The sequence below is a fragment of the Leuresthes tenuis genome, unplaced genomic scaffold (assembly GCF_036924035.1).
Source record: "Leuresthes tenuis unplaced genomic scaffold, fLeuTen1.0.hap1 SCAF_8, whole genome shotgun sequence".
Lineage (NCBI taxonomy): Eukaryota > Metazoa > Chordata > Actinopteri > Atheriniformes > Atherinopsidae > Leuresthes > Leuresthes tenuis.
This window is the reverse complement of record NW_027325362.1, coordinates 33,091,064-33,115,467: the sequence shown is the minus strand read 5'-3', so window position 1 is coordinate 33,115,467 and position 24,404 is coordinate 33,091,064. Positions and strand designations below refer to the sequence as shown.

General features: G+C 42.0%; 1 protein-coding gene across 1 annotated transcript in view; it reads left to right on the top strand.

The window, feature by feature from the left end:
- zswim8 (zinc finger, SWIM-type containing 8) overlaps positions 1 to 24,371 on the top strand; it is a 53,350-nt gene extending 28,979 nt beyond the window's left edge. Inside the window, exons 14-26 of the mRNA XM_072391522.1 lie at positions 67 to 165; positions 345 to 469; positions 1,328 to 1,649; positions 3,871 to 4,026; positions 4,666 to 4,888; positions 8,979 to 9,268; positions 9,380 to 9,603; positions 12,242 to 12,739; positions 17,566 to 17,743; positions 17,852 to 18,025; positions 18,131 to 18,250; positions 19,371 to 19,549; positions 22,477 to 24,371. Coding sequence (XP_072247623.1) covers positions 67 to 165; positions 345 to 469; positions 1,328 to 1,649; positions 3,871 to 4,026; positions 4,666 to 4,888; positions 8,979 to 9,268; positions 9,380 to 9,603; positions 12,242 to 12,739; positions 17,566 to 17,743; positions 17,852 to 18,025; positions 18,131 to 18,250; positions 19,371 to 19,549; positions 22,477 to 22,680 — 2,792 coding nt within the window. The 3' untranslated portion in view covers positions 22,681 to 24,371. The remainder of the gene's footprint in view (positions 1 to 66; positions 166 to 344; positions 470 to 1,327; positions 1,650 to 3,870; positions 4,027 to 4,665; positions 4,889 to 8,978; positions 9,269 to 9,379; positions 9,604 to 12,241; positions 12,740 to 17,565; positions 17,744 to 17,851; positions 18,026 to 18,130; positions 18,251 to 19,370; positions 19,550 to 22,476) is intronic.
- The last annotated feature ends 33 nt before the right edge of the window (positions 24,372 to 24,404 follow it).

Here is a 24,404-nt window from a genome sequence, read left to right as displayed (position 1 = left end):
AGGTCTTTTTATTGAGAATACATAGTAGTAACAACCCTTTCTCCTTTCTCCATATTGTCTTTGCAGTTGTGTCCCCAACAGGTTCCCGTCCACCCAGCCGCAACCGAAACAACGAGATGCCTGGGGATGAGGAGCTGGGCTTTGAGGCTGCTGTTGCTGCACTTGGTAAATTTATTCTTGGTCTGTTTGTTAACTTGTGTCTGATTTGGATTCTGTTTCTGCTCTAAGTTCCATCTTTTCTATCCTCACTGCTTTTCTTAAGTCTACTGCCCCTATGCTGTTCATCTGTGCCCACAGCCTTTCTAATGCTCCCTCTCTTCTGTCTTACTGCTCTATTTGTGCAGGTATGAAGACCACAGTCAGTGAGGCAGAGCATCCTTTGCTTTGTGAAGGAACTCGACGGGTGAAGGGCGACCTGGCTCTGGCTCTTATGATTACTTATAAGGATGACCAGACCAAACTCAAGAAGGTAAAGTCTGGTTCTTCACAGCTGGCAGTGAGGACATGTTCTCTGATCATATTGGAAGTCAAATGTGTTTCTAGTCATTCTGGCCACACAGGAAGGAGGTGGAGATTTAGAGGTACCCAGAAGCAAAACATATCCTTCTTTTCATTCATTCTCAAAACTGAAACCATTGAAAACTACCCAGTTGACCACATTTCTTACTAGAACAGTTAAAAAAGCTCAAACGATGCCCAAAATCAACCATCTGTTTGCTCTTAGGCATGTAAATCATTTCAAATCAGAGTGGTTCTTTAAAACGGTGACAACATATCAACTGTCAGTTTAGATTATCAGACAGTTAAGAGTGAGGTTGAACAGTATTATGCTTCCTTCTGGCTTCATATGAATTCCAGGTGTTATCAGTTACCAGTCCCTGTTCAGTGGCTGCTCAGAAACAAGTACACAAAGGAAGTGCTTCGCTGCTTGCCACAGTGGAGCATTTAGCAGCTGCTGAGGCAGATGTTTTCCTCAGGGGCTGATGACCACCTAGCCAGAGCTGCCATGAACACACACTTTAATCAATGAACACACACGTTATCCACTGGATATTGTGTGCTCTGTTTAAACTAAGCATTTTGACCTCTTTTGGTATTTCTGCCGTACGGATGCATATGACTCAGTCGTCCAGGCTCTCAAATACACTGACAGCTAAACGACACTGATGACAACATGTTATCAGGAGGTATTCACTGTTTCTCAACAGGTTTAGTTAAGTGGATGTCTGTCTGTTCTGTGGTATCAGAATATCTCTGTCGGTGTGTGTACTCGTGTGCATCACACAGTGATATCATATGTGCTGTTCTACCCACCCCCCAACTTCAGATACTGGATAAGTTGTTGGACAGGGAGAGCCAGACCCACAAGCCCCAGACTCTGAGCTCCTTCTACTCAAGTAAACCAGCAGCAGGCAGTCAGCGAAGCCCATCCAAACACACTGCTGCCAACCACAGTGGGGTGGGTGGTGCCACAGGGGGTGTTTCCAAACATACCCAGTCATCCTCCTCTGCAAACACGTTGGCTGCCTCTTCCTCAAGCTCTTCCTCTGCTGTGGCATTCCCTGGGGTTGAGGCAGCTCCTCCGGCTGACCTGAACCCAGTACAGAACAGTGCTGCTGGAGAGAGTACTGCCGAGACCAGAGAGCATGGTAAGAAGGAGACCCTTGATGTGGTGTACGTTTGTGAAACCTCACCATCCTATCATACCGTACACAATCAGTCAGGTTTTATGTATCAGGGCATAATTAAAGCCATCTGCTCCTCATCGGGTTCTAACATGAGGCAAATCCAACCTAAGATGAACAACAACACGACATATTACACTGTGTCATTATTTATTGAACAAAAACCGAGACATAACACAGAAGCAGTGTGTGAAAAAATAAGTGAACCCTTATTGATTCCATAGGAATTAAGAGGGTAAGTAGCTGCCAGGTGCTCCTGATCAAATGCAATGAACAAGTGTTGATAGTGTGTTGGTCTGGAGCATTCAGGTGTGTGTTAACATGCAATGATGTTCTGATATCTCCTCATTGTGTTGCTTGATCTCACAGCAGGGTTTGATACAGATGACCATGATATTCTTCTCTCTAGTTTGAGGGAGTGCTTCCGTTTCACAGGCACTGCTTTGGCATGGTTTAGGTCTTACCTGACTCAAAGCTCCTTATTCTGTTAGCGCTCCAGATCTCTCTTCTCATTCAGCCCCTTTGACCCATAGCACATCTAAAGGATCCATACTGTTTTCTTAAGACTGGATAAGCTTCCTCAAAGGTAGGAACTGACGATAGGAAACATCCCATAGTTAAGCTGCTATAGGCTTAGACTGCTGGGGGACCTCATCTGTCACACCTTTCCTCACTTTGCTCTTTTTCCCCCCTGTTTAATTTCTCAAATGATATTATGTACATGTGACATTATTGTGGTTATTAACTTGTGTTTGCATGTTCCAACAGGTATCCTTTGAATGGTGTTATGGTGTTTTTCCCCCCTCTTTTCCCTCATTTCTGTCTTCTCAAACCCCAGCTGGTCGAGGCGGATGGCCACCCTTCCTGGTTCTGGTTCTGCCAGAGGTTTCTTCCTGTTAAAAGGGAGTCGTTCCTTTCCACAGTCACCACAGGCACACTCAGGACGGGAGATTGGACTGAAGACAAGTTTCGGTGCAATCTGTTGGTTTCCTTAGCTAGGGTATTATTTTTTGAATTGGCTCTATATGAATTAATTGGATTATGATTACAATGAATTGAATTCCAATTGGCTTGAATTGGACTATATTATTTAAGTGCCTTGAGATGACAATTGTTGTAATTTGGCGCTATATAAATAAAACCGAATTGAACTGAATTGAATTGAAAAACAACACTGTCACTTTTACTATGCGCTGAAATGGGACACTGACTATTCTATGAAGCCCCTAATTCATATAACTTTAATCCAATTCAGTTTTATTTCTATAGCGTCAAATCAGAAAGCATCATCTCAAGGGATTTCCACAGTCTGTGGAAAGAAAGAAAACTCCCTTTTAACAGGAAGAAACCTCCATCACAACCAGGAAGAGCGGCCATCTGCCTCGACCAGCTGGGGGCTGAGAGGACAACAAGCACAAGCAGCAGTCTGGGCCTATAGCAGCAGAACTATGGGATGTTTCAGGGTCACCTGAGCCATCCCTAACTATAAGCTTTATCAAAAAGGAAAGTTTTCAGCCTGATCTTAAAGGTAGAGAGGGTGTCTGCTTCCTGAAGCCAATCTGGCAGCTTATTCCACAGAGAGGGGCCTGATAACTGAAGACTCTGCCTCCCATTCTGCTTTTAGAAACTCTGGGAACCACAAGGAAACCTGCAGCCTGAGAGCAAAGTGCTCTGTTGGGGAAATATCCAACTATGAGATCTTTAAGATATGATGGAGCTCGGTCATTAAGAGCTTCATATGTGAGGAGAAGAATCTTAAATTCTATTCTGAATTTAACAGGGAGCCAATGAAGAGAAGCTAAAACTGGAGAAACATGATCTCTGCTGTTAGATCTCATCAGAGCACTAATGAACTGTTCGTTGTTAAAACATGGCTCTCACAAAATTTATAATCAGAGTAAGCAGAAATAGATCTGACTTTGTCTGAAAGGTTAATGATGGAATCATTTGTGAAGTGAAAAACATGAATAATTTTTAGAATAATCAAATAAATGAAACTGGATTTTTTTTTTTATGGTTTCAAATTCATGAGTTCATGACTTTGTTTGCTACTTTTCAAATGAAAAATAATGTCTTGATACATGAAACCTAAGTACTGAAAGGCCAAAGGTACTTTTTTTCTTGACTACGTTGTTCTACAAAGTGTTCTTTAACAGACTTTTTAAAATTTATTTTATCCTTACAGCTTCAGATGGGCCTCCGTTATCAAGTGAGCAACAAAATGAAACTGCTCCATTTAAGTTGGAGGCCACAGTTCCCAGCCGGCTGGCGCTGGGGGCACGCTGTGGATACAGCCAACGCTGCTGGGGCTCACCTGTCCGGCAGAAGAAGAAGCACACTGGTAAACACCTAGAGTAAAAGTCATTTATTTTTTACAAAGTGCACTGCTTTGTTATAACCCTATTATCTGACAAACACTTGTTATTTTAAACCTAACCCATCCACTTGGTTTTTCTTTGCACCAAAAATCTAACTCTAAGCATGTTTTCAAGACACGAGAAAAAGTTTATTTTTACTAAAAACCAAAAACAGATTTTTAAAATGCATGTAAATAGGGTTAGTCCAACTGAAAGTGAGCCTCTCAAAGCTGTACCAAAACACTCGGATAATGTATTCCAGGTTTGAATCCCAACACTCAGCTGGACTCAGATGGTCCTAGCTCCTCTGTTCATGCTTCCATCTTTCTGCAACTTCCAGTAAAACCAGTAAAGTGTATATTAATCCAGCTGAATTCCCAATAAAGCTGCTCTCATTCACAGATTTGAAATATACTGAAAATTCAGTCCATTAAGACTACATGTGACCTTGCGTCCCCTCCTGTTCACATATAAGGATGTTGGTCCAGTTGAATGTCCGGGCTGCAATGTGTAGCTGGACTTGTCTTTGCATCTGACTGTGCTGTGTGAAGTGAAAAGACGTAAAGCACAACAGGATATTTTAGGAATACAAAACATTCTTGATGTGCATGTTGTCTTGACAGGCATGGCAAGTATAGACAGCAGTGCTCCAGAGACCACCTCAGACAGCTCTCCTACCCTCAGCCGGAGGCCGTTCCGTGGTGGCTGGGCGGCAGCATCTTGGGGGCGGGGCCAGGACAGTGACAGCATCAGTAGTTCATCATCTGACTCGCTGGGCTCCTCTTCCTCCAGTGGCTCTCGCAGGGCAGGTGGGGGGGCCAGAGCCAAGAGTACCGACACCAGCAGGTAAGCATTAACCCCCCCGATCAGGGCTTCTACTTTAAAAATTGTTTGCAAGGTGCATACAACAGATTGAAATATGCACAAAAAGTTAGAATTGCATTAGCTAAAAAATTTGCATATGTGCCTGTAGACTTACTTTCAAATTTGTTTTGATCTGTGATTTATGTAATATTTCATAGGTAGGTGACTCACCTTTGTCATTAAGGGAATGGGGATCTCGTCCCACACATATCTCTGCCTGCCACTTTTGCAAAGACTCCTCTGACTGCGCACACCTAGCTCTCAGATATGGACACTTATCAAGCTAAGTGTGTATTTTTCACTCACAAGACGTGATTGGGAAGCAGTCACTGGAGACTCTCTTGGCAACTTTTTTTTTCTTGAATTATGCATTGTGACAAATGTTGTGGCAAACCTTTCCTACTTTGTAGACGAGAGTCACCAATATTGCCCTGTGTGAACAAGATCTCGCCATCTGCTGTATGTGTGCATTGTGGTCAACTAAGTGAGCAGCAGCAGTCAGGCTCTCTGACCCAGCCATAGTGCTGGCATTCAGCTGGCACTTTTATCCAAAGCAACTTACTAATGAGAAAACAACATTTAAGCTTTAGTGCAGTAGGAAAGTCTGTTCTTTGCATTCAGAGCAAAGTCAGTATAAATCTATATGAACGAATCAGTCCCAGTGGAACAGGTGCAGAGGACAATGTCTGTGTATGCGTTAGGGTAATAGATGTGTCGGGTTGTTCGAGGTGTTCTCTGAAGAGATGAGTCTTCAGTGGTTCTTGAAATTAGAGAGGGGCGCCCCTGCTTCCACCATCTTGAAACATCAAATGAAAACAGTCTGGACAGAGACTGGCTTGTTGGAGGAAGAACCAGACGAGGTTCCTGAGAGGACCACAGAGGTCCAGAAGGAGCATCAGCCTGTTTGACTGAGTTTAAACGGCTGCTGCAGAGCCAGGAGTCATTCTGTAGGCAGCATTAGGGGCTTGAATTTGATTCAGGCAGCCATGGGCAGCCAGTGGAAGTCAGAGAGTAGAGGAGTGACATGTGACCTATTTGGTTGATCAAACACCAGATGCCTTGCTGTTTTCTGGACCTTTTTTAAGGATGTCACTGTGCAGTCACAGAGGCCTGCGAGAAAAGTGTTGCAGTAGCATAGGTGGGAGGTAGCCTTGGTCTGTGGCATTCTAAGTCAGATTTGACCTGTTTTTTCTTATGCTTCATGGGTTGTCGAGTGGAAATGATACATTTGGGTATCATCTGCACAGACATGATACAAGAAGCCATGAGAGCAGAATGACTAGGATCAAAGAGGAAATACATATTTAAAAGAGATGGAGTTCCTTTAGCTCGTTACTGGGTACCATGAGTGATCACCGTACACGTAAATGTAGCTAAAATCACAGCTTAGACTTAAGTGAATAGTGATTTTATCAAATGAGACTGTGCTTAAAAACCCCAGGATTTTATCAGTGCAGAGCAAAATCCTTGCAGTGCATGCCAAAGGACTGCGGGGAACTTGTACTCCCAATGTATCGCTTCAGTCTCAATATTAGAGTTTTTTTGCAATCTGACAACAGGAACAGCGAAATCTGTGGGTGAGAGCAGCTTTATTTGGAATCCAGCTGTGTAAAGATGCAATATATCTGAACACAGAAAGTATTAATGTCAGTAACAGGTTGACATTAGCTCATAGTGTGACCTTCTGAATGGGGCATAAATGTCTCCTTCAAACAACATCCCCCTTTGGCCACAGTTAATATTCTCTTCCTTTTATTGTCTGTGTTACAGTTTGTTGTGGTGTGGTGGTTAGCAGCGTCACCTCACAGCTGAGGGTTCCAGGTCCGATCCCCACCTGGGGCCTTTCTGTGTGGAGTCTGCATGTTCTCCCCGTGTATGCGTGGGTTCTCTCTGGGTACCTCCTCCCACCGTGCAAAAACATGCATGTTAGGTTAACTGGTGACTTTAGGGCTGCAGCTGTCGAATATTTTGCTAATCAGATAAAACTTAATTTTGCGTAATTAAAGCCTAATTATAAATATACAATAGAAAGCATTGAGGTTGTGCTGTTATGATACGCCAGCTCCATCTTGCAATGTACACACACCACGATGTTGTCCTTAATTTTTAATTCAAAACGATCCCACACTTTCGACATCTTCTGTCTCTTCCTCTTATTACTTTTGCTTTGCTGCATTTGCTCATTTTCTCTGTTTTCGGTCCCAGCGTCTGACATTCTCTGTACATCAACACTGTCCACACACGTTACTAAAAGCCTGCTTCCGTCTTCTTCCCCTTTGCAGGAAGTGCATAGCCTGTAACGCAGGGCTCTTCAAATGGCAGCCCTGAATCAACTTCCCTGTGGCCCAGCATATCGTTCTGACAGAATAAATGAATAAATATATAAAAATAAGAAGACTTTAGACATTTCTACATTGACAAAATAAATTCCTACAGTAGTACGGACTATGAATGTAACAATGGGTTACCTAGCAACATTAAATCCTTTTTTGCGTTTGTGTTTTGAATTTGTACCAGTAGAATTAACGTTCCGCAAGCATGTCTTTTTCCACCCCAAAACGGAAAATTGACAACGAAAACGGTAGATTAAACCCTGCCTGGACGGACAAATACTTGTTTATTTTACCGTCACATTCAAACGCAAAGCTGATGTGTTTAATATGTAGTGAGTGCGTGGCGGTGTTAAAAGATTACAATGTGCGGAGGCACCACATGGAGAAACGCCAGACTTTCCGTGCAAACTCTCAGGAAGTGTTGCCAGATCTCGGGATAGAAACAAAAAAGAAGCTCCAAGAAAACAAGCCCAAAACAAGGCAAAAACAGGCCAACAGCTGACCTGCCACATCATGTAAAGAGAGGCCTCTTGATAACTGTATAAATAAACATTTCTTTTTATCTTCAGTAAATTAACAGTAAACACAGTCCTCATAAACACTTTGAATAACTTAATTTTTAAAACTTTGATAAGAAAAAAAGAAAAGTACATATATATTAGGCATAAATAAAAGCAAATTGACAATAAACAAAAACTTTGAATGACTTGCACGGGGCAACTGAATGATTTATTAATGCAGTGTATTTGGTCGGGTGCATTTTGATTTCTGTGTCAGTTGAGGATGGCAGATCCAATTAGTTCACCTAGATTATCCACAGAACTGATTGATGTGTGGCACTGGCAGGCTACGTAACTGATTTTACTCATTTACTCATTTGCTTGTCTTGGCATTTGGTTTTGAGGATATGAAACCAATCTCTGTAAGCCTCTTGGACGAGGAAGGAGCAGAGTTTTTTGTGCTTTTCTGTTCCAGCAGTATTAAATCAGCCTGATGAGCACCTATCTCACATTTACAGAGTTGAAGTCTTTCTCCCACTCTTTACTATAATCCTTTCATATTTTTCCCCCTTTTCCCGCTCATCGTCACTCACTCTGCATGAGAGTGTGGGTGTGGGCAATTACAAGGAAAAGGGGTTGTGGACGGGTCATGGAAAAGGACAAACTATCATGTTGTAGTGTTTGTGTGTCTCGTTGTTGTGGACACTGGAGAGCTGGGAGAGAGGCAGCAAAGCAATCCCAACTAAGCGACTACACTTTAGAAAACAAGCCCAAAAACCCAGCCACTAACGAGATTGACAAGCCCCAAAGTCGCTTATAATAAGTGGACTTGGCAACTATGACCACAGGAGAGGACTGCTAAAGTGCAGAGTTTGATTCCATGTTACAACAGGAGCTGTACAACCATAGTGAGCTCATGCACAGCCCAACAAAGAGCTACAACAGCATCCCTTCACATTTCGTGGGTATTGAATAGTATTTTCATTATTTTATTATGTGCATTTTTAATTGGCCTTTTTAAATGAAAAAAATAGATAAATAATAAACTTTGGTTATTTTTCAAAACATACATTTGTTTTCTATTATCTGTTGGGTTTTAACTGCTACTTACTGGTCAAAGACCATTTCTTTCGAGGCAGAGGAAATTCCTTTATCATTTCTTGTAATCAAGTTACTCGAGGAGTCGTTGCAGCCCTAGATGACTTATAGTTAACAGTTTATTCATTTTTCTCCGTTCAGGTACAAAGGGCGACGTCCAGAGTGTCACGCTCCACATGTGCCCAACCAGCCATCAGAGGCAGCAGCCCATTTTTACTTTGAATTGGCCAAGACTGTGCTTATCAAAGCTGGAGGAAACTCCTCCACCTCCATTTTCACCCAGCCCTCAGCCAGTGGCGGTCACCAGGGGCCCCATAGAAACCTGCATCTCTGTGCCTTTGAGATTGGGCTGTATGCTCTTGGCCTCCACAACTTTGTCTCTCCCAACTGGCTGTCCAGGACCTACTCATCTCACGTGTCCTGGATCACTGGTAAGGATATCTGTGTGAGAGGGAAATCCTCTGCCAGATTAAGAGCCAAATTTAAATCTAGTTATATTGTTAAGTATTGCTTTCTGTTTTCACACTCTCTTCTTCTCTCAGGCCAAGCCATGGAGATCGGCAGCGCTGCACTCAACATTTTGGTTGAGTGCTGGGACGGTCATCTCACTCCCCCAGAGGTGGCATCCCTGGCAGACCGAGCATCACGGGCCAGGGACCCCAACATGGTTCGAGCAGCAGCAGAGCTGGCTCTTAGCTGTCTGCCTCATGCTCATGCCCTGAACCCTAATGAAATCCAGAGAGCCTTGGTGCAGTGCAAAGAGCAGGTACTGTGGGATGGGCTGTGTAGAAGAACACCTTACATGTCCTTGGATAGCAGACTGAATGAAAAACATGTGCAGTTCTCTGTGTGTCTAGTTAATGTGAGTTAACTTCAGTTTATCCTAAACACTATTTGATTCAGTTCACTTTTATTTTATTTCTATTGCACCAAATCACAACAAGCGTGTGAGATGCAGCTAAATGAAATACAATTAATTGCAATACAATCATAATCCAATCAAATGCAGTTCATTAAATTCCAAATTAGTCCAATTCAGAAAGAACCAATTAAAAAATAAGTAGCCATGGTTAGGAAACCAACATATTGCACCAAAACCTCTTCTGAATCCAATCCCCCGTCCTGAGCTGCATGAGGCGACTGTGGAGCGAAAAACTCCCTTTAAACAGGAAGAGAGTCCATCCGAACCAGAACCAGGAAGGGTCCATCTTCCTGGACCAGCTGGGGGCTGAGAGGACAGGAAAGAGGGGACAACAAACACCGTAACCCTAGGCCAGAGACACCTGCTGAGAGAGAGAAACACAAGTTAATGACAACAATGATGTCATATGTACATGGAGGGAGGAGAGGTGCATCATGGGAGCTCCCCCAGCAGTCTAAGCCTATAGCAGCAGAACTATGGGATGTTCCAGGGTCACCTGAGCCATCCCTAACTATAAGCTTTATCAGAAAGGAAAGTTTCAGCCTGATCTTAAAGGTAGAGAGGGTGTCTGCTTCCTGAAGCCAAACTGGCAGCTGGTTCCACAGAGAGGGGCCTGATAACTGAAGGCTCTGCCTCCCATTCTACTTTTAGAAACTCTGGGAACCACAAGGAAACCTGCAGCCTGAGAGCAAAGTGCTCTGTTGGGGAAATATCCAACTATGAGATCTTTAAGATATGATGGAGCTCGGTCATTAAGATCTTTATATGTGAGGAGAAGAATCTTAAATTCTATTCTGAATTTAACAGGGAGCCAATGAAGAGAAGCTAAAACTGGAGAAACATGATCTCTCCTGTTAGTTCTCATCAGAACTCTGGCTGCAGCATTTTGGATCAGCTGGAGGCTTTTCAGAGAATATGTGGGACAGCCCAATAATAAGGAATTACAGTAGACCAGTCTTGAAGTAACAAATGCACGAACTAGTTTCTCTGCATCACCCTGAGACAGGATGTTCCTGATTTTAGCAATATTACGAAGGTGAAAGAAGGCAGTCCTAGAAACCAGTTTTATATGGTACTTAACTTTTCACAACAAAACAAAAGTATGTTCTGAATGCCTCCTCATTTTTTTAGTGTTCTGTTTCACTAATCATGACAAGTGTAGCTGAGAGTTTCTTATCACAATTGAAGAGTTCAGGAGGTGTAAATATGCTAGCAATTGGTTTTAAAAATACTACTTTTTAATCACACATTTTTAGAAGTAGTTTTTGTCTTTAGAGTTTAAAAAAACAAAAATTAAGAGAATACTGTCACCTGTGAACTCATTACTTACTCACTACTTTATTGTTAAAGTAGGCAGACTTGGAGACAGGAAAGGTAATGATGGTACCCATTTTAAACGCTCCCTAACATCTAAAGAGTGGAATGGGAAAGGGTTTAATCTTTATTCAGTCCCATTTCAAATGACTCTGTCGTTGCTGCAGGTATTTATCAGCTCTGCTTCTGATTGGCATCGAGGGGAACACACTACGAGGCGACTGTGGAGCGGCTGTAGCTCAGGAGGAAGAGCAGTCCTTCCACCAATCGGAAGGTCGGTGGTTCGACTCTGGCTTCCCCGGGCTACATGTCGAAGCGAAGACACTGAACCCCACGTTGCCTCCCAGTGTATCATTGGGGTATGAATGTGTGTATGAATGATTAGAAAAAGCACGTAGTTAAGCATCTTAAGACGTGCTGTATGAGTGTGTGTGAGTAGTGAAGCGCTTTGAGTGGTCAGTTAGACTAGAAAAGCTATACAAGTACAAGTCCATTTACCATTTACTACCCTTGTACTCAATCTAATTTTACCAAAGGTGCTCCACTGAAGGCTGAGTGAACAGAGCTCACATTTTTCTTACAGGGTATGTTGTAGACCTCAGACACCGAGGATAAACGTGCTACTTCTAGGAGAAGGAAACAATTTAAGTGACTTGTTTTAGCAGCAACTTCATTAGAAAGATAAATTAGAAAGATAAATTTACACGTAACGTAAGCTTGTTTTACAAATCTGAAATTGTATTTATAATTATACAAATGAGTTATTATCTAATTAATTATGTGCTGTTTTTTTGTTTTTTTTTTACAGTGAAAATGAGTAGAAAAATAAACCTCTAATGTATATTAGAGGTTATTGCGGAAGCATACCCCAAATGTTGATGAATTATGCTAAAATGACCTTTTGGGTTACATTTGTCACCATAAACCAAGTCATAGGCATACCATCTTTCTACATGACTTTTAAAATCACACTCAGTAATGTGAGATGGGAATCCCTGGCATAGCATGGCTTGTTAAGCTTTCTGAATTCTGTTACACAAGAAAAACAGTGGAAGGGATAAAACATAATTTATTGAATTGAAAAAGTAAATACTATCTTCTTCTTTACTCATCATACATCTTTACCACTCATTTCCCTAACCCCCCGTCCTTATCTTTTTACCTCCAGGACAATGTGATGCTGGAGAAGGCCTGCATGGCAGTAGAAGAAGCAGCCAAAGGCGGAGGTGTGTACCCTGAGGTTTTGTTTGAAGTGGCTCATCAGTGGTACTGGCTGTATGAGCAGTCAGTTGGCGGGGGCTCAGGCCAGCAACGAGAAATCTCTGGGCGCTGTGGGGCCAATGGAGGTTCAGGCCGGAGGCCTCCAGATTCCAGCTGTGGTGTCCTTGACAGCGGAGCCAACATGGAGTCTCCAGGGGTGGCAGCAGTGACAGCCTCAGTCACAGCAGCAGCTGTTGTACCTGTTATCTCTGTGGGTTCCACGATTTATCAGTCCCACGCTTTACCTGGACAGGCTATGGCTCATCCCCACAGTCAGGGACTCCACCCCTACACCACCATCCAGGCCCATCTTCCCACCGTCTGCACCCCACAATACCTTGGACACCCTCTGCAGCACATCCCTCGACCCACAGTTTTTCCTGTGTCTGGGGCTTCATATCCACAGGTCAGAATGTATTATCTTTATTGTGATGTGCGTGCGTGCGTGCGTGCGTGCGTGCGTGCGAGCGAGCGAGCGAGCGAGTGAGTGAGTGAGTGAGTGAGGCTTGTAGTGTAAAAGTGCTTTGAGCTGGACTATAATAGTGTTATATGAGCACAGTCCATTTACCATTTACTGAAAGGCAGCAGACTTTTTCAAAATGCAAAAAACACAAAAAAGCTTAGGAATAAGAATAAGTTAGGAACATATTTGTAATGACCTGATAACTACTGCGTCGTTCAAAAGTCCCATCCTAATAATTCAGAATGATTTACTTGAGAACCATGTGGGAGATACTATGATGCTGAATCAGTGAGTAACAATTAGTTCATAATTAACTGTGAAATATTAACTGCCACATTTCTGTTTTTTTTTCGGATCAACTCTGTTGTCAAACACTGAGTTAGCATTAAGAAATAACAGGTCATTCATCACTCATTACAGAAACATTAGTTCCTCTTTTTGTGAAACGTCATGTAAACGAGTTTAAAGAACTAAGGAACTACTGTGTAACTATTAGTGTGATGCAAGGGTTAGGCACGGCCAATCCATCTGAGCTGGTGTTGGGCAATAGTGGCAGTGATGGTAGGGATGCCAGAATGCTCCAGGACACTGGTGTTTGTGCATCTCTCCCCCTAGCTGATCCTGAGGGTTTTCCTGGGACACTTCTGGTGAAATGCCTCAAGTGCCTGCTGTATGTTGTCCAGGCTTTGGATCCATACAGGAGGGTAGGCAGCATCACAGCTTTGTAGACCAGAATTTTAGTCCTCTCTTGGAAGTTGTGGTATTCAAAGACCTTTGTCGTGATTCTTGAGAAGGCCCCACTGGGACAGCTAAGGTGGTGGTGTATTTCATCATCAATATTAGGAGGCTGCCATGGTATATAAAGTGGCCCACATTTTCCTGTTTGTTCTTGACAGTGTAGATCTTTGGGGGTTGGACAGGTGGGTGGTGGCTGATGAAGGATTTGGGTCTTCTTTATGTTGATGACCAAACTGAGCTGCTTGTATGCTTTGGCATATCCATCCAGAGTGCATTGTAGGTCCTCTTCTGAAAGGGCTTCATCATCAGCATACTGCTCCATAATAGATATGTTGGTAGATCAACCTTTAGTCCTAAATCTATTGATGTTTGAATTTTGCCCGTTCATTCTGTAAATACTTTGGATCAATGTTTAGCTGTGAGATGGAGGATGGTGGTGAAAAAATTGAAAGGTGTAGGTGCAATTACAAAGCCCTGCTTGACCCCAGTGTGAATCCTAAAGGGTTCTGTCTCATCTCCACTGTCACTAAGCACTGTTGCTGACATGTTATCACGTAGCAGTCTCTGTATCCATATGTATTTTTCACCGAAACCAGCCACAGAGTCAAATTTGGTGAGGTCTATGAAGGTCATATATTTTAGTGTTTGATTTTGTTCCCAGCATTTTTCTTGGAATTGGTGAGCAATGAAAGTCATGTCTTGTAATACCTCTGTTTGGGCAGAATCTAAGACTTGGAGAGAATGTTTTCTGACAGGGGGTTCATTCTTTTAGCTAAAAACCAGAGATAGGGCTTTTCCAATTTTCCAGGAGGGAAATGCCAGGGTAATTTTCACAGTCTGCCTTTGTGTCTGACAATTAGATAAACAGCAATACAGGCCAACGGATTAACATGTACATTTGATAAGGAATTAAGTATTTCTTTTAACAATGACCTGTCAACTTTGCAGTCGTAATAACTGTTGGCTACTGGCCTACCCATCATCAGTGAAACAATCTTTTCCCCAAACACCAAGTGAAGCCATGTGAGGTCACGTTATCTTGCTTAGTATTTTACACCTGCTAATAATAAGATAATAAATTTAACCCATACATTTTCCTCAATAAAGTGCAGAAGGGACATTAAGACATCCAGACGGCATTTGTCTCTGACAAGAGCAAGTGTTTGAAGAAAAAAAACAAATGACCAAATGTCATTAATATACGAGTACATTGAACTGTGCTGACTTAGTCTTCCAGGTCATCGGCAACCTGTTCAAACATCTGTTGCACAGTGGGAGGTGATAAAGGCAAATTCATTCATACAGCACAATTTGCTCTGCACACACAAGTATATGTAATGCAGAATGATGGAACACATAGGCAGACATGGCAGACTACGTGGCAGGTGCACCATTACAACCAGGGGGGCCAGGAGGCTAGTGAAGGTGGTGATATTTTACATAAAACTATGCATTTTGATGTCTGTCATTCCCTTATTTGTGAAAAAAGAAAAACATGACAGTTGACAGGTAGGTAAGCACTGAACACTCTGAATACAATGGAATGAATTTAGATCCATTTATTTGCTGCAACACTGATACTTCAAGTTGTCATTAACTTGTGTTTCTACTTCTTTTTCTCTCATGGCCAATTTCCTTACTGTCTTCTCCCTATCCTGATCAGTAAAATCTGCTGGCCACAAGCCAGGGTCATCTGTCAGAAGATTATCTTCTTCCCTTTCAAATACCTCAACATCAGCTTGATTTTGCATATCCTGCCTCTCTGCCGTCTTTCTGAGTCTTTCTGCGCTCTCATTTAGTCCATCCTCCTCATCTGAATCCCTTTCAACATCTTCAGCTTGATTTTCAACGTCCTCACTCTCGCGTGTGTTTCTGCGCTCTCACTTGGATCATCCTCTGAATCTGTACCCTCTTCCACCTCTTCCTCCACTTCCACATTCCTCCCTGACAAACTTGAAGAGGATCCTGGATCTGGCTCTGTAGAGTTAACGTGACATACATAAGTTATATAGTGTTTCCTATCATATAACTATTTGTAACAGCATAGTCACTGTTTCAGGTGGCCTCCCACCATTTTGTTTTACTTAAAGGTGGAGGCATTGGATTTGAAAAACTACATATATGAGACTATTAATCTTCTGATTTCTAGAACATGTAAACAAAACAAAACAAAACATTGTAAATATATTTGTGATTATAAGTTAGTTAATAACTTAGTGTCATATTATTTTTTTGTCTGTATTATAATTTAATTAGGGCCTCTCTGGGCCCCTCTTAATCATGGGCCCCTAGAAATCATTCTCCTTTTTCCTCCCTTTTCGGCATCCCTGATTACAACCAATGTGTAGCATCTGGAATCATTAGAATTGAACTACTGTGTAACACAGGTCCCATTATAATGCATAATTTAACCTTACATGGCCCCTGTTGAAATCCTCCAACATCTTTTTTTGTCCAACAAAACAGTTTAGAATTTATTGGTCTACTCTAGAGTCACGAAGAAGCATAAAATCCTTTTGTTGAAGAAGCTGAACTGACACAAGGCTTTGCATTGATGCTGAGAGGAAGATATGGCTGTTTAGTCTTACTGATTTTCAAAATCAAGAAAGGCAGTGAGATGTGTAATGAATTACATTACATCTCCTGCATGTTTTCATCTTTTTGTTTCTTTGCATATTGTGTATGTATAACAAAACCAGAGAAACATGCAAAAAGCCAAAGGTGCTCAGGACGGGAGATTGGACTGAAGACAAGTTTCGGTGCAATCTGTTGGTTTCCTTAGCTAGGATACATTTTTAATTTGCTCTGTATCAGTTGGACTCATTTTTAATTAAATTAATTGGATTTGATTGCATTCTGATTGTATTACAATTACCGTGCACTAAAAGGCTCACCTGATTATAAAGCGCACCCTCAATTACGGGGTCCATTTCTGAACTTAACTCATACATAAGGCTCACCTGATCATAAGGCGTACGTATTACCTAATGTTCTCTGATTGGTTTATCGCTGCCAGCACACGTAATGTATGTATGTCTGAAATGGTCTGACGGTCAAGGACAACATCATCGGTCTTTTTTACACTTATAAACTTATAAACTGCACGTCGGTCTGCATCATCCATCTCAGACTGAAGAACAGGCACTCACTGGGACATGGGCAAAAGCATTAATGATGACACGATTCAATCGCTAAGTACGAGCTCCAGACAATCTTCGCCCCATTCAGAGTGAATGGCTGGGATCCGCCTGGCCCTGGATTCACACCGAACAAAGCGGGCGAAGTGGCCAGTTGCCATTCATTTCCAATGTACAGAGCGAAGAGGCGCGGCAAAAGTGAACGTGGCGGTGAGCGGCGCGAAGGGAGAGCGGTGAGTGGGGGATTAATGCTCGGCGCTCCCCACTGTAAATTCAAAATGGCGGTATCCATGACAGATTTTGGAATCCGGTGCACACATAAAGAGCACCAGATTATATGGCGCATGGCTGATTTTTGTGAAAACATTGAATGATTTTGGCCAAAAGGCTGAAAGTCAGAAATATAAGGCTGCACCATGCTTGTAGGGTCATTTTCAAGAAGACTTGCTGCTGTTATTGCTACCAAAGGAGGTCAAACCAAGTGTTAAAGTACTTTATTCAGAGTAGTTTAGTCATCCAAAATAAGACACTAACAACTAGTTTTTACTTGGTAATTCTTTTCCAAATGAATTGACATACATTTTACTGAGTCCAATGTAAGCTTAGACTGAAGCCGTAAAATGTGTGAAAAGTCAGGGTTTGCAAACTTTGTTGCACGGTACACATGTATTATTCATCTATTCAAAACTTACAGTGCACTTTCAGAATTGTATATGGTGGCTTCTATCGCCATGGTAACAGCTACACCCTTACTAGCTTTCTCATCTTCCACATCCAGATTCCTCTTCATATCTGTTACTTGTTGTGTGAGCTGTATACTTATTTTTGGTGGTTGTTAGTGTGAGCACTGGTTGCTTGGGCTAATCTGGCGTTTATGTATGTCTGTGTCCTCAGGGAATGCACCCAGCCTTTATTGGTGCCCAGTACCCATTCTCAGTGGCCACTGGCCCCCAGGCGCCTCTGACAGCCACAGCTGTCACCTTCCCTGGTGTTCCTGTACCATCTATGACTCAGATCGCTGTCCATCCCTACCACACAGAGACAGGCCTACCCCTGAGCACCACTGTGGCAGGTCAGGATTGTGTTGTGTGTTATGCTGACAGCTCTTTGTAATTGTATGCACACTGCTGAGTGTTTTAGTGTAATGTAAAATACTGTGTCTATCTGTCATGTGTTACAGTGGGCACTGTCCACTCCGGCCCTACCATCCAGGCCATACAAGGTGCATCTCTGCCCTCCGTCTCCTCCCAGCCTGCCTCATTGGTCAGCACTCCCTTCCCAGTAGAAGATGAGCAGCACAGCCAGCCAATCAGCCAACAGGGCCTGCACTACCTGCATTCTGCCTACAGAGTTGGTGAGGAATGTCATGATTACATTTTAATTTGAACTAGTGTACAGGTAGTGCAGTAGGTTAACTGAACAGATAATAGTAATATATCTATTGTTGTTTTTTGTGAAGGCATGCTGGCGTTGGAGATGCTGGGCAGGAGGGCTCACAACGACCATCCCAACAACTTCTCACGAAGCCCACCTTACACCGAGGATGTGAAATGGCTGCTCGGACTTGCTGCAAGGCTAGGTGAGCCCACACATTCAAGAGTGCATATCAGTGTGGGAGTGTACATTATGACAACAAGATTCTAAGCTGTCATATAAACAGCACTTTTAACAGATCTATGCACTGGTTCTGGACGGAAACTTTTCAAGACAGAAACCAATAATGTCATTCAGTTTGAGATGTTAAAAGTTCAATTTAGAATCCTCAATTAACCTAAAGTGCAACTTTTTGGACAGTGAGAGGAAGCAGACACGCCATATTACAACCTGGCTGTTCACATTCGAGTAGAAATACAGAATGCACCGTTGTGTTTAACATTTGTGACTCTTCATTTTTCCACAAATGTGACCAAAAAAAAGGATCAGAGTTTCAGTCCTGCAATTTCTAAAATTAAATTTTTGAAGAAAAATAGGATAAAGTTATTCCAGTTATATAGTTCAGATTAAAAAAAAAGAAAGAAAGTGAATCCAGCTTTTTATTTTCTCTGGTGGAGCAGTTGACAAACTATTGAAAGATTGGAATTGTAGCAGAGAGGGAGACCATTTTGAAATGCCCTATCAGTATAAAGACAAGAACTGATTTAAATTCCTTCATCTATTTCTTCGTCTTGCTGCTTTGTGACATTTTCTTTTCAAATCATCTGGGATTTGGGGTCTTTTTTGGAAAGTTTTCCGTTGGCGTAGCTCATCAACAGATGTTAGAAAGGATCAGAAGTCAGGGCCGCTGACCCGTCCGGGGCGTACCTCACCTTTTGCCCGATGGCAGCTGGGACAGGCTTCTGAATTTAGGTCATACTGGTGAAAAGAGAAAATTCTAAAAAAGCATCCAGGTTTAAACACTTCATTTTGTAACTAATAATGACTTATAGTCATGCTGTGACTGTCTTCACAACTCAAAATAAAGTCTCAAGTTCAGGGTAAATGTGAATTCCACACAAAGAGTACAATAAAAAATGGTCTCTATGTAATTGGACTTGAATTGTTTGGGTTTTTTTATTAAGTGCCTGGGGATGACCTCTGCTTTTAATTGGTGCCATATGAATAAACTGAATTGAACAGAATTAGAATTGAATTAACTGTCCAGTCTGTTAACCATTGCCTCTTCCTCTCTTCCTTCTTTCTCCAACCATTCATCCTGTCAGGAGTGAACTATGTCTACCAGTTCTGCGTTGGAGCAGCAAAAGGTGTCCTCAGCCCATTCGTCCTGCAAGAGATCATCATGGAGGCACTGCAGAGGTTGAACCCTGCTCACATCCACGCCCACCTTCGAACTCCTGCGTTCCACCAGCTGGTCCAGCGCTGTCAGCAGGCCTACCTGCAGGTGCGACGCACATCATCAATTCAATTCAATTCGATTTTATTTATATAGCACCAGATTACAACAATTGTCATCTCAAGGCACTTAAGTAATATAGTCCAATTCAAGCCAATTGGAATTCAATTCATTGTAATCATGATCCAATTAATTCATATAGAGCCAATTCAAAAATAATATCCTAGCTAAGGAAACCAACAGATTGGACCGAAACTTGTCTTCAGTCCAATCTCCCGTCCTGAGCGTGCCTGAGGCGACTGTGGAAAGGACTCCCTCTGACTATTTAAATGTTCACGTACCTCGAACCACAGGCAGAGGAGGAGGAGTGGCAGCTATCTTCAGATCAGGGTTACTAATCCGTCCTAGACCCAAGATTAGTTTTAGCTCTTTTGAATCTCTGATTTTCAGTTTTTCCCAAAGTGGAAATCACAAAAACCTCTTGAGTTTGTTGTTGTGTATCGTCTGCCTGGCCCTTATTCTGAGTTTCTGTCTGAATTCTCAGTTTTTATCCCAGTTAGTGCTGAGTACAGATAAAGTCATTGTAGTGGGTGACTTTAATATTCATGTAGATGTTGAAAATGACAGCCTAAATATTAACTTTAATTCTATTTTAGACTCTATTGGATTTTCTCAAAGTGTTCACAGACCTACTCACTGCCTTAATCAGGAACATCATCAGGCCCATACTCAGTTAACTGCAAAGGAATCTATTCCACTAATATCCATGAACTAATGTACATTAATAATTGTTATTTTTACATATAATTCCATAACTGGAGATACATCATTGCAGTTAAATGTTGGTGGTCAAATGTTTCTGGGCGCGTTTAAAACATATCAACTGATGCAGAGCCAGACAGGAACAATTAAACGAAACCATTACTCTTATTAAACAATAATCCTAAATTAAACCCAAAATAAAAGTAAGCAAGGCGAACATGCTGATGAAGATTCTCAGTCATCCAGGTAATGTAATCATATGAGCTTGAATAAGGGCAACTGGACTTCTTCTTGGATCTTGAAGATGCTTCAGCTCTAAACTTGATTATGGGGTATTTCAACTCATAAGCAGAGAGGTTCGTTATTTTTTGTTTCATCATTGATCACACTTATCATGAAAGGGACTTTTCTTGAAATGGATAAGTCAATATATCTAACTGAATTCAACTGGCATTAAAGAGGTTTGCTGTAGAGATGAGGGCACTAAGATCATCTCTTTAGATCTTTTTTAAGTGGGGAATACTAAAATCTGCATCATTAGATATTTTATTGTTGGAATACAGTTATAAGAGCATAATAATAAATACTTGGCAAAAGTTGGCAGAAAATCTGAGTATATTAGAAAGAAGTCCATTTATTGCCAGTGAAAAGTAGAGAACAGTGAAAAGCTTTCGTCAGTCGGAGGCAGCTGTCGCCAAAACATTGACATTAATCAATCATAGCAGTTAAATCACCTCTAATGATGACGCTGTAGCCAGAATCTTCTCAAAATATATGACCTGAAATCATTAGATACCAGCTGGATAGGTCTGCTGTCACCGAGTGAAGGCAAAATATTACAGTTGCCGTTAGGAGAGAAGGGTTCGGGACTATTACAGGACCTAACAAGAATAAGGCTGCTTTCTATTTCATAGACTCTGATGTGTGTGTGATAAACAAACGGTTGAACTTTAACGGTTAGCTTTCTCTGATTTATGTTTTTGAAATCAATATATGTGCAACATAATGCACATTGTATATAATGCAGAGTCATGTATTGAAGACACTGGAGAACATTTTAAAAGCATTTGGTGTGAAGTTAGTTCAAACATTTTCACACGAGAACAACTTGTTTCCATGTTAGTCTGAAACAGAAGTGAGGAGCTAACTGTTTCAGTCTCTGACATAATAAAGAATAACAGGGATGAGCACGCTGCTGTTGCAAAGCTATGCACTTCCTGTTAGTCATGATACAGAGCACGGAAGTAAATGTCTGCAGTGCATGAACACTAATGTTTCATTAGTTTTATTACGCAGCTTCAGTCTCCTCTGATTTCCAGCCGAGACAGACGAGGAGAAATGATCACGATCAGATTCTTTTCATCAATTTAAACCTGCATGTTGACAAGTTCAGCAACGGAGCCGAGCAAAGCAAACGGGTCAGAACCAGAGAGCTGATCAGTTATTACTGACTGATAGCAACAGTGAAGCTGACTCTGCGTCTGTCTGTCATCCAGGTTTTTTCTCGGAGCTCTCTGCAGCAGGAAAATCAATCGGAGTCTTATTCTTGTCCCATGTCTTCCTCCCACACTTTTTCTTCTTCCTCACATTGCGTTGTCTTGGATCTCTTTTCTGACTCTGCCATGGAGTTTATTTTTGTTGTGGTGGTCCAAGTATGAGTTCAAGAAAATGAGCAGCTGGTCATCATGACTCAGGAGAGACCAGCTCTGCATGACTTTCTACCTACAGGGTTTTGGTTTTCCAGAATAACACACAACAGAATACTGCCCTCTTCTGCACTGGAGACTTGCGTCCTGTGCACAGATCAATCCTTTTGCTCTCCTCCAACAGTCATACGACGACAATCTGCACATTCATTGAGATAATTGTCAATCTTCCTCACACTGCTGGGATTGGCTCAGAAACTATTACTGAAAAAAATTCAGTTCTATTTGAATCCATGCTGTGACTCAGAAGTTGCCTCCTTAAAATACAACTCTAAACTTTATTACAGAATCTGCCCTTCATACATCCACTCCTGGTCATTACAGTTACGGTTTCCTCAAACCTGTGTTTGATTATCTGTAAATCCTCATCGAGATATATATAATGCAGATGTAGAATTCACCATTTAATGGGCATGGACTGTAAGACGTGCAGGAGCTTATTAAAGGAACCATTCCAGGTTCTAGTGTGAGCTGAATGTTCACTCACATCTCCTTCTGTCTCTGCAGTACATCCACCACCGGCTCATCCACCTGACGCCTGCTGACTACGATGACTTTGTCAACATCATCCGCAGCGCTCGAGGTGCATTCTGTCTGACACCCGTGGGCATGATGCAGTTCAACGATGTGCTGCAGAATCTGAAGAGAGGCAAGCAGACCAAGGAGCTGTGGCAGCGCATATCCCTGGAAATGGCAACCTTCTCACCCTGAGCAGCACACTGAAGGAGAGCATTGCTACTGCCATTTCACTGAGGCAGACAGTCATGTTGTTCTGCCCTGTTTGGGACCCTGCTGCGAGGACTCAGCAAACAGTCGGGAAAGTCAGCCCCGGTGTCCTTGACCCACAGACTCCCCGTTTGTGTGTTGGTCACTCAGAGCTCAGTGGAGATGCCCGGTCAACTCCTGACTCCACACTCTTGATTTACCATGATTTATGTTTTTGTAACTATGAAAAGACAGTTTTCTCCTTGCTTTGTTTTTCCCTAAAAAGAAGACTGAAAAGTATCTTATGTTATTTTTCACTGTTCTGTAGTTTTGTAGTTTTGTTTTGTATGAAGCCACTGAGTTTGAGTCACTTTCACGCTGCAACATTCCGGTCCAGAGTGGTAGGTGCTGTGAGGCTTCATTCACCAAAAACTTGTCACTATGGATGTGAATTTTTGCAGTGTGGGATAAAAAATAAGATCTGCAAGAAAAAAGTTTAATATGAGAAATTTTATTGTGAGAATGATTGAGGATCTTTCAGTACTTTGTTGAATCTTCTTTGATACTTGTATGCATGTTTGCAGAGAGGAATAGGAAAAGAATGACAGAATGTTGATGGTCCTGTTGTCATGTGGGATCCATACTTCCATTTCAGCCCGCCTGAGGAGGAACGTGAACACAGCTCCAGACCAAAACAAGAGGCCATCTCATCACAAGGCTGCAACAGCTGGAACATCTGGATCATCACTCTCACTGGGTGTCATTGTGCATTTTTATTCTAACTTTTTATCTCTCCAGCCAGAACATGACTACTAAATTTTTGGTTTTCCAAGTCGACGCTACAGTTGATCTAAAGTTGTCTTCCCATGTATCACTAGATGTCCACAGATTTTAAGCACTGTTTTTGGTAAATAAACATTTGATTTACAGGATTTTTCAGCACATAGAACAGATGAAGCCAAATTAGTCATATTTAACTTGGAAAGCTTCTTCACAAGATCTGTACAAACTCCTAGCTTAAACAACATGCAGTTAAATGTGACCAAAGAATTACTCTTAAGAAAGAGAAGTTCCATATACAGTACGTCTTTACAGTATCCAGCACAGAGTAGTTGAAATGCATTAGCTCATCTGGATTGCAGTGCCCTGCAGGAACTAACACGTTTGAAGCAGACACAGTGAAGACGACAGCCCCATGCTGGATGGACGGTGGCTGCCTCATTGAAACAGAACCACTGAGCACTCTCATTGAATCAGCAGGTTCCTTCAGGCTGTTACTCTTGTAGACTTCAGTATTTCTCTATGAGGCAGCAGCTGTGTCTGTTGCACAGCTGCTGCTGAAAGAGATGCAGCTGTGGTGTTGCCTGACTTGTGTGATGCATGATTTCCAGTGCTTTCCTGACATCAGACTCTGCTGTGTGTTTGGGCGCCTCTCTTCAGTGTGGTTAGCTCCTAGACCATGGTGCTGTTACTACAGGACATGTTACGCTCTCTGTCCAGGCAGCTGGTGTGGTTCTGAACCTGAAGGTGACTTTGTAGAAAATGTACTGTGATATTTTTGTATTCCTCTGAAGTGTAGCTTGATTGAAGGGTTCTATATGTACTTATTGCAAAAGATTCTAATTTAGAAAGAAAAGAATAAAAAAGCAATACTAAAAGTGTAGAGTTTACTTAATAAAGATTGCTAAAACACTAAACCTCTGTTACTGACGTCTGAAATTTAGTTAGAC